The 16025-nt window shown below is 37.4% G+C and overlaps 1 protein-coding gene and 1 pseudogene across 1 annotated transcript; both read left to right on the plus strand.

The window, feature by feature from the left end:
- The first annotated feature begins 8740 nt into the window (after positions 1-8740).
- LOC147487113 (zinc finger BED domain-containing protein RICESLEEPER 1-like) lies at positions 8741-9497 on the plus strand. Its single transcript, XM_086573940.1, has 2 exons — positions 8741-9274; positions 9366-9497. The coding sequence occupies exons 1-2, from the start codon at positions 8741-8743 to the stop codon at positions 9495-9497; spliced, it is 666 nt and encodes a 221-aa protein (XP_086430066.1).
- A 24-nt stretch (positions 9498-9521) lies between these two features.
- LOC147487114 (auxin efflux carrier component 5-like) lies at positions 9522-10741 on the plus strand (annotated as a pseudogene).
- Positions 10742-16025: the final 5284 nt, after the last annotated feature.

Raw genomic sequence — 16025 nt, forward strand, 5'->3', positions numbered from 1 at the left:
AAACTGAACTAAAACCCAAAACCATATCTGTAAATTTGAAATTTTTTTCTCGTGATTTATCATTTGTAAATTGATTATTTTCCATAGCATGATAAAATGAAAATGGGAGCGAAGATCTATGGTACAAAACAATAAAATATAAATTGAAAGAATTCGAAATTAATACAAAGATGAATAATTAATCTTCTCCAAAATTTGAAAGTTGAATTTAAACTTTTGATATTTGTCCAATATTCAAACTTGAATATTTGAAATTGATGTTGAACTCATAAGTCTGTGTTCATATCCCAATGTTCAAACTTGAATATTTGAAATTGATGTTGAACTCATAAGTTTGTGTTCATATCTCCCAAATTCCTACAAAAGTTAAAAGAAAAAATAAACAAAATACAAAAATATTAGAGTTAGAGTCTTGAAATTGTACGGGTTGACGACTTTTGACACGCGTATTGGATTGGACGGCTTTTGGTCGTTTGAGTTTTAGAACCTACACTCATAGCCCGACCGCGTAAAATGGTGGCGGGGCGGAGCGGGTTTGTTTTCGGGTCGGTGCAGGTTTGGGTGGCGGGTGAAGACCGGATACCCTACCGGATGATGGGTCAACGGTTTTTTTTTACACTTCTACATAGACCCCAATTGGAGTGGTCATTTGATATAGACCCCTAATTTTCCTTATATTTATTTTGCACCCCCAATCTCACTGGTTGACTGGGTCAATTTTCAGTCAGTGCAGGAGTGAAGGTTGACCATCAGTTTATTGTTGGGTTTTCTTGTGAAGACCTAAATGCCTTCGGACACGTGCCGAAGTAAGATGCAACTAAAACATACAACTGAGACTAACAGATTTAAAGTAGTTAGTTGTTATCTTCCTCAATATAAACAAAACCTATAATAGGGTTCTTTTTTTTTATTCGTAGGTTCTTTGGTTTTTGTGGTTTGTTCTTGGAGAAGTTTTTTTTTCATGAAGCTAGTTGGAAACAAATTTCGTGTTGTTGGGTAGTGCCAATTTCGTGATGTTTAAATCTGGTTTTGGTAATGTTTGGTTTGAAATTGGGTTCGCCATCATGGTGGTTATTATGTTGGAGGTCTGATTTTCGTTTTATTGTGTGGATATGTTGCGACTTGTGGATGCAAGATGTTGGGGTTTCGATTTTGAGTGTTCTTGCGTGTTCAACGGTTGATAATAATGGTGGTTTCAGATATGATGAAAATGGGTGAAGAAGAAGGGAAATGGGTAGAGAAGAAATTGTATGGGTTGGTTTGAACCAAACCCAGTTGTGACTGAAATGGGTCAACGGCTTGTGTTGTGTTTGGGACTGTACATAATTCACTAGCATCATGCACGTGCACACGTGATAATGATACAAATTTGAACAGGGTTCTGACATCCAAACTAAACCTGTTCCTCTAACAAACTTTAAAAATTCAATTTTTACATTGACAGCAGAAATTATAACTCTTCACAATATGAAGAACACGTGCCAAGACAAAATGTTTTAGCTTTATCTGGTTCCACATCCATGTTCTCTTTTTTGCTTTGAGAAATGGTTAGAAGAAAAAAGAGCCTTTGAGTCAGAATGATATCCCATTCCGCTTTTCCGTGGATACGTCTTCCTTAAACATTTTGGCTTCAACACTTTTAAGATCACTATTTTTCACTTTTAAATTAGCTCCCGAGGTCCCAGCTTCAGCTCTGCAAGCGACTTGGTTGATCTTTTTCATTTTCCTTGTTATATGAGTGAGTGCACTTTGCAGCTAGCCATGGTACCTTTTCATTCCTGGTGCTGAAGTGCATCAGCTGCAGATTAGATTATAATAATTTTGAGAAGATAGAACGAAAACTAGCGGGTAACAAAGCAAAGAAGAGGCATTACCATGTGCTTTCCCTTTTCATGTATAACTTCATATGACAAAGAAATTGCTCATATGATTTCTGCAACTCCCCAGCTGGCTCTGCAAGACTGTTCAAGCGGTTTAGACAAAGATATTTCTTCAATGGAACAATTATTGATACATACAGTTTAACACAAAATTTAATTAAACCAATGATTATTAACCACAACATATCTTTTATGAACCTATTACTTTACCAATAAAATTAAGGAAACAAAAATAGATGAAAGTGGTCAAAATGCTCTCTAATAAAAACTATGTTGTAGCGTGGCTTTCTGCTAAGACACAACAGTCGACAGATATGTAGCAAACAACTCCAACCGATATGTAGTGAACCAAATATGGCCGACACCTCACATATTTTTGTAATCCTTTACCGTGGAATCAGATGAAATTGGAAACTCCACATAAAACAGTAGATGTTGAACAAAATCTTATATAAACACTTTATCATTGAGGAAAAGAAGTCAAGTCAAGTGTCAAAAAGTATTATCCGATAAAAGACCAGGTCATGGTTGTGTTATATTAAAGCTGAAATTAATATACTAAGAAGTATAAGTCAATCATACAATGTTAAGTAAATTATTGCCCTTAACGTACCTTACTAATGTTATGTTAAACATGGTTATGACTAACGAAAATTTGAGTGACAGCTTGATAGAAAACAACAACTAAAAATGAATAATATAATGCAAATACTTCCTTTGGTACTTGATAAGTATCATCCAAATACGTACTTTGACATCCTACCATCAAGAGTGACTGAAACTGGTGCATGGCATATCAATTCTAAAATGAGATCCACTATATAACAGTAATACGTTTGCATTCACTTTTTATTTTATGAGAAATAACTACAACATTATATACAATCATTCTACGAAATCAAAACTTAAAGCAAAACAAAAAACGTGGAGGTCATGTTTAATTCCAAGCTCCCCAACTAACCATTCACCCCTCATAAATTACTTCTACCAACGTCGCTCACACTCAGGTGGAGACGTGGAGCAATAGAGAATATTAGCTACTCACCTACCTCTGCATGTACTTACCTCCAATAAAACTATACTTGTTTTCATTCATATAGATGGGGGAATCCACGTCCACTCATGAGACACAAATTATGTATTTGCTTGCTATTTTGTGGAAAAACTACTTAGTGCTGACTGGTTCTAGAGAATGGAGATACCAAAGACTTAATCTACTTTCTCTTTAACGAACAACATAGAAAAAGGTTCGGCTAGTAACTCAAAAAAAAAAAAAAAATAGTTTACCTTTAAAGAAGCCATCTAATCTCTAGCGATAACCCTGTCTACTGATAGTACCATTCAAGCACCATGATACAAAATTCAAGACCCAAAAGCAAAAAAGCAAACAATATATTTCATCGTAAGATAACAAAAGTAAAAGAAGGCACATAAACCATTTAATAGACAATCATGCCTAAAAGATCAAATCTATAATCCCAAGAGTTTAAACATGACTATTGAATGTCTTGAACAGGTAAAATAATTTTGATCAGACAAAAACCATACATATCCAAAGAAGACACGAACTCTTGAATGTCTTGAGAACAGTTTAAAATAATTTTGATCCGGACAAAAACATACATATCCAAAGAAGAGAAAAGAACATTCATACCCAATTATTGGGCATATTTTTTGGAATAAAGACCCCCCAAGAACAAATGGCTTGAGTAGGTAATATCAAACTGTAAATGCAATAAGGAAAAGATAGTTAGAAAAACACAAAAGAAAGTCTGGGAAAGGCATTGTGTAAGAACTTATTCAACTATTACCCACAACAAATATCTCCAAAAAAGACGGAGTTCTTAATCGAATGGCTATACAATATGGAAAGATTGTATTACCTATATAATAATCTAGAAGAATACAAACCTAATTAATTAAAAACTATGATTAGGCTGATATGAAAACCCAAAGAATGGATAATCGATTCATTCAATCATATGGTCAACTGGCTCACCAACACAAAAACGTTATCCATTTTAGTAAACATGATTTCATTGTAAAATTTAACCACCAATCCAATATAACTCAGACTATGAAACTTGGAACTAACACAACAACAAACATAATACGGATGAAAAGAAAACAAATCAACAAACATGGAGAATGATCGACAGGATGAACCTTCGTTTAACTTCTCAGATTTGAACCAATCTTTGTTGAAGTTTTGAATAATAGTCTCACTGCCAATAAAATGGATATTCTGTTTATTTGGATTTTTTTTCTCAGATAATGATAACTTCTCAAATTTGAACCAATCTTTTGTTGAAGTTTTGAATAATAGTCTCACTGCCAATAAAATGGATATTCTGTTTATTTGGATTTTTTTTCTCAGATAATGAAAGCTTCATATTGATCTTCTCTACGAATTAGGACTGGAACAAAAATCATGAGAAGATGAGAGAAAGGATAATCTAGATCAAATTTTGTGTAGGCCTTAATCGAGAAAAAATGCTGGAACTCTCAAATCATCAGCACGCCATTACTTTCACACCACATTCGGTCACTTGGCTATAAATTGCAGGGTAAGAGAAGCAATAGTGGACTCACAAATGAGAAAAAATCTTTTCTCGAATCCCTATCTAACATGAACCCTCTTCTCCTAACTAACTTGCCCTTAGTCATCACTTGTTAACATCCTAACCACACTTAACAGCCTACGAAAAGTCATTATCCTACCTATTAATATGAACTCGATTATTTGTCCGAGTATAAGTTGCATAGAGTTTACATATAATGTTACAATGTTTAAAAACAAACTAAAAGACGTACAATTACCTTAACTTCCTTGTATAACTTCTCTTCCTCAGCATAAATTTTATCCAGTGTAACGCCATATGCACCAGGCTTGGAAGGTTCACCAGATTCATTAAAGTCTATAACATCCTTGCTAGAATGGAGGGCTCTTGAAGACCAACTCCAAGAAAGTGCAACTAAAACCTTAGAAGACTTGCACCGCTTCCCTGTAAAACGAACCACAGTCATGAACTTCGCAACGTCAACAATTACATTAAAGAAACAGTGAATATAGCTACATTGTTGTTTGTTTAGTTTTGTTAACAAATGCTAGTAATGCTAGTAATACTAATCAGGTAACAAATGCTAGTAATACCAATCCCTGACGTCGAAGCTTTCAAGAAATAATCATCAATCTGTGCATTTATAAAACAGAACATCAAGAAATACCTCTTCCCATTGAAGGTGTGTTATGAGGGTGAGTGCTAGTGGCATAGCTTGAGCACATATTTAGTATTGTTGATCTGAATTGATCCTGCCCCACCTACCCATCTCAACTGCATGCGTCACAAATCAATATGTAGCAAAGTGAGCATCAACTTTCCAAACACCAGGTTGCATACAGGGGAATTACTGGAAATGCGTCGAGGCTTGATAGCATGTGAGTTGTGAGGGTTAATTACTGAAAACTAGTATTCTTAACTTCTTACCATTATATCGTGGCCTCTATTCTTTATCGTTGTATTCGCTGGCTTGTAGCTTCTCTTTAGTTTTCTTAAGTGCGTCCCAAAGTGACCCTTTCGTGCAACAAATCAATTGGAGACTGCATGCCTCCGCTCTTACATGCTGCCCATTCAGGATGAATCTCTCCCCATTTCTTCGGTCCATTATGACTGCCTTGTACGTAAGTAAATTCCCTTTCATCCTCTGCATCATCAACACAATTTTTCTGATAAAGAGAGTCACCATACCTATTGATATCCAATAGCAGAATCACATTTCTCCCTGACGCCTAAGCTTTCAAGAAATAATCATCAATCTGTCTAATAATCCCAGCAAGGGTTTTCTCCTTCCTACTTGGAATAACTAAAGCCATTATCTTTTTTTTTTTTTTTTGTCTCGAATTTTGTGTAGGCTCTACTCGATTTTAGGCCAGGCAAGAAGAGAGAGTTGGGTTTCCTTCCCTTCTCCCTTCACACTCTCTCTTTCTGTCTAGAATTTTCTTGTTTGTTCTATCCTCTTGTGAATTGACAATTTTGCCCCCACAATAGAAAGTGAAATGACGATTATGCCCCTGTGACGTACGTGAAAACACCTGTTCATCGATCCCTATATTTTTCTAATATAGTAAGATGTACAGGCTAATATGCGTACGGCTACACACCACACTGCACAATTGCACCACATTCCATTAAAATATAATAATAATAAAAAAATCACAACTACACCAGTCAGGCAATCAAGGGCATTTTCGGTATTAAAACCTCATAAGGGTACTTTGGTCACAAAATAAAAGGCTACCACTTGACCCAATTGACCAGTTACATTAGGGGTGCAAAACAAATATCTAAAAAATTGGGGGTCTATATCAAATGACTACCCCAATTGGGGGTCTATGTCTAAAAAGCCCTTTCAAGTTTCAACTCTTTGAGTTTCTTTCCTTATTCCTCCTCATTGTAGCAATTTTGTTTTATATCTATTTAAACATCATTAGTACTCTTTGCTTTGGGTGTTAAATAGGTAGACAGGTGTTAATAAATTTTTGTAAGGTATAAAAATAGGTAGCCAGGTGTTAATAAATTTTTGTAAGGTATAAAAGGACCACTTTTCCACCCAGGCAGAGAAGATCTGACCTCTTGTTTTGTTCACCCTAGGGGTGATAAAAGGGCCAGGCCAGGCTAGTCCGCCCCTCAAACCATAAAAGCCTTCATGATTAAGGGCCGGGTCAGTCCGCCCTTATTTTGTATTGAGGGCCGGGTCGAGTATGGTCAAGCAGAAAAACTCAAGTCCTTAACCCACCCCTCAACCTAGGGGTGACAGTTTTGTACACAACCCGCTAACTCGACACGTATCTGACACGAAATTAGCGGGTTTGGGTTGGGAAAAAAGACTTTTTGGTCATTTAAGGGTTGACCCGCCAAACCAGTCAAATAAATGGGTTGGGTTAGGGTCACACATGTTAACCCGGATAACCCATTAGTATACCCGTAAAACCTATTTTAAGTCCTTAAAGTCTTAAACATATATGTTTCTGTATTTTATTAAATATCATAATCCCAAATTCCCAAGTACCTAAAAGAAAATACTAAAACGATAAGGATCAAACAAACTGAATGCCGTACGGAATTCCATCGAAACTTTGAGCTTATCATTTCAAACTCGTTAAACCAAAATAATATTTCTCGTCTAGTAACCTAAGTTAAGGTGCGCAAGTACACACCGTGTTCTCTTTCCACAACAAGTCAACAACAGTTAATTTACCAGAATCTCCTCCTCCTCCACCTGGATTGAGAAGGATCAGCCGGCAATCCAGCATATAGATCGAATATTATAGATTCATTCAAATAGTCAATAAAAGATATCTTACCCTAGTCTCAATTCTATAAAGAGAACAATGAAGCCATCAAAATCACATACTCACATTCAAGTATTCAACCCCAATTCTCCTTAAGCTACTGCCCAAATTCCTCAAACCCCTTACCTTGATTTACTGGTAATTCACCTTTTATTTTTCTATTTACTTAGTTTATTTTATGTGGCTAGTGCAATGGTATGAAAAAGCTTCCAATAACATTTGGAAAGAATAATCCCCCTCTCTAAATTATTAATTAAGTTAATCCTTTTTTATATCATTATGTTAACACTTCAATTAGTTCAATGTAGCCATTTTATAGAACGTGAACAGTATAGTATTATTAGATTCACTTTTTGACATCTCTAACTAAGTTGTTTATTCTTGCTGCTTGTTTTTCTTCTTATAGATGGAGTTTGAAGTTGTTGAACAACACAATGTGGCGCCAACTCATATTGATCTTGTAGACGTAGAGACCCAGGACTCCCAAGAACCTGTAGTTCAAGCCACTTGTGCTGAACAAAATACAAACAATGGTAAGCCTTGTAAGAAAACTTCGAAAGTTTGGAATTGTTTTGAATTGTTACCGGTTAGTGATGGGGGAAGCCGGGGCTAAGTGTCGTAAGTGTGGGGTCATTTATTTGTGTGACAGTAAAATGGGGACTGGTAATATGATTCGCCATATTAAGTCTTGCATTAGGAGAAATACCGCTGACTTAGGGCAAATGTTTTTGTCTAATTCCGAATCTTCTTTGTCAATGAGGACCAAAAAGTTTGATCTTGAAAAGTTTCGAGAGAAAATGTATATGGCCATAGTTAGACATGATTTACTTTTTCAGTTTGTTGAATATCAGGGAATTAGGGATGCATTGAGTTATATTGATGAAGGAATCAAGTTAGTATCTAGAAATATTGCTAAGGACCACATCCTAAATATTTATAAGACAGAGAAAAGAGTTGTTAAAGACTTGTTGCATTCCATTCCAGGAAGAATTAGTCTAACTTCTGATTTGTGGACTTCCATTAGCACTGATGGTTATCTTTCCCTCACTGCCCACTTTGTTGATACTAATTGGAAGTTACAAAAGAGAATTTTGAACTTTCGTTTCATGCCTACTCCCCACACTGGTATTGCGTTGTCTGAGAAAATTTATAATTTATTGATCGAGTGGGGAATTGAAAAGAAGTTGTTTTCTATGACTTTAGACAATGCTAGTTCTAATAATTCATTTATTGGTTTATTGAAGAACCAACTTAATTTGAAGAATGCTTTATTATGTAACGGTGAATATTTACATGTTCATTGTTGTGCGCACATTCTAAATCTTATTGTTCAAGATGGGTTAAAAGTAATTGATTCTTCTGTTTTGAAGATTAGAGAAGTGTAAAGTATTTGAAAGGTTCATAACAAAGAAAGCAAAGGTTCTCTAATTGTATTGCACAAGTTTCTTTGGAACGTAAAAAGGGTTTGCGTCAAGATGTTCCAACTCGTTGGAATTCAACGTTTCTAATGCTTGAAAGTGCTCTTTACTACCGTAATGCTTTTATTCATTTAGAGTTAAGTGATTCGAATTATACTCATTGTCCTGTTGGAGAAGAGTGGAGTAGGGTTAAGAAGATTTGTCGGTTTTTGGGTGTGTTTTATAAGGTGACTTGCATATTTTCTGGGACACAGTATCCTACATCAAACTTGTTCTTTCCCCAAGTGTTTATGGTGCAAGACACTTTGGCCAAAGCTATAAAAGATGGTGAGTATTTTCTGTGGTCCATGGCTGTTGAAATGAACCTTAAATTTGAGAAGTACTGGTCAGATTATTCTGGGATTCTTGACATTGCTGTGATATTAGATCCTCGATACAAGTTAGAATTTGTGAAGTGGTGTTACAATAGGCTTTTTGGTAAGGATTCACCTCAATTAGATGATGTTTCTACTAAGCTATCCTCTCTTTTTGCTCAATATATGCAAAATGCTAATGAGTCTGCCAATACCACTTCAAAGAATCAATCAAATCATTCTCCAGATTGCCTTGATAGTGTTATGGAGGTAAAACTACATTTATATAGTTCTTTAAATATATTTCTATCAATTTTATATTGTTGTGACTATATACCACCTATCATATCTTACGATCCAGGATTTTCACACATTTGATGATGAAGAAATGTCTACTCACACCAAAAAAAATCAGTTAGAGTTATACTTGGATGAACCAAGATTGGATAGGAAATTAGAGTTGGATGTCCTTCACTTTTGGAAGGGAAATTAGTATCGATACCCTGATATCTCTTTGATGGCTCGTGATGTTCTGTCCCTTCCTATATCAACTGTTGCCTCAGAAGCAACTTTCAGTATTGGTGGTAGGGTTGTCGATAAGTTTCGTAGTGCCCTCAAGCCTGCAAATGTTGAGGTTTTAATTTGCACTCGTGATTGGATATTTGGACTATCAGGTGTGTGATTCTTTTCTTTTTTTCTATTGTTTTTTTTATGTCCTGCCATGTTAATTTCTTTAACATCAAATGGTTTCCTTCTAATATAGATAATATGGAGCCCAATGTGGACGAGTTGTGCGAGGACGTCACAAATTTGAACGTGACTGATAAGAATGGAATAATTGTGGCCGAGGTTGAAGAAAGTGGCTAATACAAAGGAAGGCTAAAGTTAACTGGTGGCTTTTAATTTGGAGATTGAAGTCACTCTGTAGTAGAGTAGTAGTCTAGTGATGGCGCATATTCACCCCTGAGTAGTGTGATGCTATTAACAAACTTGTTTCCTTCTGCACTCTTCCTCTTTTCACTTTTGAATTCACAGCTCATGTCTATCCTTTTGATATGAATTATTACTTGTTTATTGGTGCCGATGCGATATCAAAAGTTGTTATCTTTGTAGTGTTGGTCATTCTTGTGAGCTAAGTGTAGCACAGTAGTAGTAAGGGTAGCGATTGTTGGTTTATAACAAGCTTCTCTTTGTCTACTTACCAATACACTTGTTGTAGGGGTTCCCTTACTTAAGACCATGTATGGCCGAGGTGCAGTGGACCTTGTTGTGCAGGCTTTGATAGTGCAAGCAATCATATGGTTAACAATTTTGTTGTTCATGTTAGAGCTCCGTAAGACGAGAAGTGATATCGTATTAACAGCACCCAGCACCACGGATTCTCACATTGTAATATTGTATCATTTGAAATAGCAAAGGACGTGGAAGGAAATAATCAGAGTATGGTAACCAATAGTCCTAGAACTTCATTCTGGTCTCTCATGAAGATTATGTGGTACTGTGGTTAAAGTTGGCTCTTAATCCTAATTCATATTATGGTTAAAGCTGGCTCTTAAGTCTTAATCCTAATTCATATGCTAGTATTGTTGGCATCACCTGGGCTTTAAATTGCCCACGAGGGAGCAAAGTGGTCAAACCGACAAACTGGACATGGTTGTTTCTAGTTTGGTTATGTTTTTTTTTGGCTAACAGGTTGTTTCACTTGTTTGGTTCAGGCATTCAGCAGATGTGTTTTAACAACTATGCGCAGTTTGCACACTTTTGCAAGTTCTTTTATTATTTAGATTAATAAATATTCTTTATCCAAAAAAAAAAGAACTTACGGGTTATCTGTTAACCGGATCCAAAATTGACCCACTGGCTTAGCGGGTTACCCGTTGGGTAACCCGTTACATATGCGGGTTGGGTTTGGGTTTAACAAACTTGACACGATTAGTAATTGGGTTGGGTTTGGATTTGCTCTCCTAACACGTGACCCAAGTATGACACGACACGAATCCGACCCAACACGACCCATTGTCACCTCGACCCTCATTTTTGATGGCCAAATGAAGGCCAAGTCGGGCCCGGTCTAATTATACTTTACTAGTTTACTTTTTTTTTTTGTGATTTTTTATTTATTTTTATCATACTTTGATTATTAATATCAATTTTAACTAAGTATACAAAACTAATTCTTATGTCTTTAGAAAAAAATAAATAGAGATGGTGGAAAAGATGATATTCTTAAAGCATCTACATTTTTCATATTTAACTATGTTGTTAGGTTGGATTTGCTTTTATGTATGACTTATATACATATCATTAAATCAATTACAAAAGCTCATATGTTATATTATGTTCTAATTTATCCCCTATTGAAAACTAATTTAATGATTTTTTTTATACAATTTAGATAATTATAGTATAATACATAAATATAATGTAAAATAACAAGAAAATGTGGTTTTCTTTTAGGGTTTACACAAATATATAGTATAATACATAAATTATCACCCCTATTTTGGGTTTACACAAAATAATCATAGTTCATTTTTTTTTTTTTTTAATATTTGACCTCTTTTACTCAACTTACAAAATACCCCATATGATATGTAGTAAACTACAATTATTAAACATCATTTGTAGTGAAAATATTAAGTTCAAATAGAGATAATTGTAGTACCCTACATATATGATGTAAAATATATATATATATATATATATATATATATCTTATGAGTACTGAGGGCCAAGTGAGGGCTTGGAAGGGCCAAATGAGGGCCGGGCCCATGTTCCAGAACCTAGACCCTAGCGCGCCCCTAACAAGCATGAGGGCTGGGCCAGCCCGCCCCTCAAATTTGTGAGGACAACTTTTGAGGGTTTTGACACGCATTTTGAGGGTCGGGTTGAGGGCCTGAGGGCCAAATTATCACCCCTAGTTCACCCTACATAGTTTATCACTTTCTCTCAAGTTTGGTTGCCACGAGTTTTTGTGGCTGTATTTCAGAAAATTAGTTAGGTGTGGACGTGTGGTAGGTGATTTTTGGAATGCAAGCCTGATATTATCTGATTATTATCAACAGCATGCACCGGATGTAAAAAATACCCGTCAGGGCATATAGTGGGCATGGCCCTTATTTTTTGGCAACAAGTTGACTATGGGTCAGAACTGCCCCTAATACCCATAGAGACCCGACCCTAATGGGGTGGGTGTGAGGGGTGCTAAATGGGGAGGGAGTAGGTATGGAAAAAACACAACTCCTCCCAAGTGGGTATGGGACAAGGACAGAGATTCCTCCCTGACCTGCCGCAATTAAATATACTAGCATAAGTGTGCGTGCCTTGCACGTGACAAAGACCCATCCATTGCCAAAATGTTTGTACCACATTATCACTGGAAGACCTGCCGGCTGCCAGATTATCAAAAATATAAAGTAAAAAACGGAAGACCCGCCAAAGCAAATCGACCCTAAACAAAAGATGTTGTGACAAAAAGAAGCATAAAGTGCAAAAGATGTTCATCTTTGATTGGTAGTGTGAAAGATGTTGACAACATATTTAAATCATTAAACAAACTAAACAAAGTTAATCGGTACCGAAAGTTAATACACAATTGCTATGTTGTGACAACAATCAACGATTTAATGGCATTTATTTACATTCATTCGGAGTTGTATACCTAGAAATGATGAAAATCAGTAAACTTGTAACAACTCTTTAGTTACCTAGATGTATATACAATTTTACAATTTATATAAAAGATATATTTTAGACCAGAATCTCAAGTCTCAACACACATTTTACAATGAAACTGTGTGAACCCAGTTTGTACCCTTTAACCTCACACCTCCACTCTCCTATGTCTCTTCTCGAAGATGAAACTCCCTCTCTTTTCAACCTTTCAGCTGAACCCATTTAGGGTTGCCTACATACCCCTGACTTCCCGGGGGATCAAGCTGTGCAGTAGTTCTCCTCTTTTTTCTCATTCTCTTTCATTTTTCTCATCCCCTTTTTTATATCCTCGTAACCGCTAACTGCTCTCTGGTTCCATGATCTCCACCACCCTCTCTCCATGATTGCTAACTGTCCACCTATCGCATTAGATATCATGGACTGGATACTGTACACCTGACTCCAGTTTCACTATCTTGCATCTTCTTGAGTCACTGAACCCCTCCTTGCCACTATGTCTCTTTGGAGTCCATGTCCCTTTAATGTTTCACGGACTGGATCCTAATCTCTCTCTCCCTTGTACCTTATGTTACCTCGGTTCATGAGACATGTCATCTTGATAGTCATGATTTTGGCCGATACAGATGCCCCCTCTCGGCCCCCAGAACCACGCGACGAACTCTGTTCAGGGGTCCGAGATATCCTCTACTTACTTGATTCGCTATCCCTTACTCTAGTCCGCGATGGGTCTTTTCTCCTTGGTCCTCACTCTTCACAATCAAACGTCATCTCTGCAAAGTGTCTCAATCAATCGGTTCTCGTACATAGAACTTATTAGAATATCCGCGAAGGGTCTCCTTCCCTTCGCTCTCACTCTTCAAACTCAACATCTTGTCCGTGAAGGGTCTCATCCCCTTCGCTCTCACTCTTCCAACTCAACATATTGTTCACAAAAGGTCTCATCCCCTTCGCACTTACTCATGGAACTCGATATCACGTCCCCAAAGGGCCTCATCCCCTCCATTTCTCTTTTGTAGAACTCAACAATATATCCGCGACGGGTCCAACCCCTTCGCTCTTATTCGTAACAATCAACATCTCCATAAGGGTCTCATCCCATTCTCCTCAGCGCTCTGTAACACTCCACATCATGTTCATGAAGGGCTTCATCCCCCTCGCTCTCTGGCTTAGAGGCAGTTCACTGCGGTCCACGAAGGGCTCATCCCCCCGCTCTCTGGCTTATAGGCAGCTCATTTTGCCCCAAGCTTGATTCGGACACTGTGGTCCACGAAGGGCTCATCCCCCCAGCTCAATTTGCCCCCAAGTTTGATTCGGACATCTAGTCCACGAAGGGCTCATCCCCCCCACTGTCTTTGGTCAACTATGAAGCCTGATGGGGGCAGCTCAGTTTGCCCCCAAGTTTGATTCGGACATCTAGTCTGCATGAAGGGCTCATCCCCCGCTGCCTTTGGTCGGGTTTGTGGGGGTAGCTCAATTTGCCCCCAAGTTTGATTTGGATATCTAGTCCGTGAAGGGGGTAGCTCAATTTGCCCCAAGTTTGATTTTGACATAGGCTCTCTATTTCATTGATATAACATTCAACATAGACTATCATTCCTCGGCTCACTTAGATATCTAAAAGTCCTCTCTTTTTAATTGAAAAACTAAACAAAGGGCTCATCCCCCGATATAGTTAGTCAGTCTTACTCTTGTTATATCATGCAATATACATTTAATGCAGGTAAAACTTTTTGATGGGGATAGTGTATGCAAATTAGGTAGTAAATGAGGTGAGATGGATCCATCTCCCAATACCAGCTCAAACTCCGCTCGGTTCCACAGTACTACAATTATTTCTCTTTCTCTGTAACCTGAAACTTTCATGTTCGAGTATTGTCCAAATAACACGTGAGATATAATGAAGGGCATTCCATATAAACACTTGCATACAAGACTAATGGCGATAAAGTGTTCCAGACAACGTACCACCCGTCTTACCCTGAGGGGTACAACCCCGTTTTCTTATTCATGGTCCGCGGCTCCCTAGAGCGAATAGCTCCATGGAATATCACAAAATTTGGGGACAACCTAGCCTGTCCCTACATACATCTCTGCCAAGGTGGGGACAAAGCTTGCTTGCCCCCAGTGTACGATGAGAACAGGAATCGCTTGCCCCAGCATGGTCGCGGACTCAAATTGTGACACCAATTGCTTGTTCTTGGCAAAACATTCACTGAAGTACTCAACACCTTGGACCATAAAGGTCATACCACTGAAGGTGTTATCGAAGTTCTGCTCAAGGCAAATATAGCCTTTGAACTCTTTCCCAAATTTTACACAATCATCGCTTTCTTAATCCACCAATTAACGTAACATGAACACCTATGGCTCTATCATCTTTTACGCTGTTAACACCATCCCATGACTTCCTCTCAAACTCAAAAGGCCCCTCCAGCCAGTCCTAACTTGAAATAAAATTTCCACGACTTGAGTTTGTGATTCCAATGTAAATTATTAGTTACAAAGTTTGTACTAAGCTAAGACAATGTCTCACAATATCGTCTGTCATGGTTTCGAGTTGCAAAGAAACGGAAACAACAATAAAAGAACTGAACAATCAAAATGTTACCTCACAAAGGGTCGTATTTCTCTGCTTCTTTACTGAAAACATAAAGAACAGAACACAAGAAACCTCAAGATATGATGAGCTTTAGCCAAATTGTTCCTAGCACCAGATTGACTCCACAATTCTAGTAAAATGGCCATTAGCCCCTATGCTCGCAGAACCAGATTGAGCTTTTCATAGCAAATCACATCTAAAAATGTAGTTCGTATATGCTGGTTACTAAGTGCCCAGTTATCACTTCTCTCCCTCGTCAACTGTCTCGACCCCTTCCAATACCAGATATTCCCATCTCTTTCTAGCAGTAGCCATTTCATTCACCTGCTTAGTTTCACTATCTCCACCATCAACTCTCACTTGAAAACTAGCTAGAATTGTGTTCTTTTCGTAGAATCGCGATTTAGTTTGAGAACGGATGTTTTAAAAACAGCAAGTCACGTGTTCTCTGTTTCAGTTTCTTACTCACTTCTTGGTTGAGATTATGGTTTGGAATGGTTAAATTATTGAGAGTTGGAAAACCACAAAAGCTTTCATTGTTAGAGACGACCCATAGTGAGCATGTATTGTACAAAAGGACTATCCCTCGGGTCGCCACCACCCAAATTTGCTAGTAAGATAAGAGTATTCACCCTCGAGCAAGAATTTCTTCATTGAAGTTTCTGGTTACTTCACAAAATCTCTTAACAAACGCTTGTTCAAACAATCCAAAACAAAACCACAAATATTTCAGTTCATCTGGGCGAT

Source organism: Coptis chinensis, chromosome 7, assembly GCF_015680905.1.
Source record: "Coptis chinensis isolate HL-2020 chromosome 7, ASM1568090v1, whole genome shotgun sequence".
In the NCBI taxonomy this organism is placed as follows: Eukaryota; Viridiplantae; Streptophyta; class Magnoliopsida; order Ranunculales; family Ranunculaceae; genus Coptis; species Coptis chinensis.

Excerpts from the sequence above, each read along its gene's own strand:
- LOC147487113 (XM_086573940.1), top strand. The coding sequence starts at position 8,741 with ATGCTTGAAAGTGCTCTTTACTACCGTAATGCTTTTATTCATTTAGAG. Across the intron at positions 9,275-9,365 it reads GCCTTGATAGTGTTATGGAG|GATTTTCACACATTTGATGA; the intron begins GTAAAACTACAT and ends CTTACGATCCAG.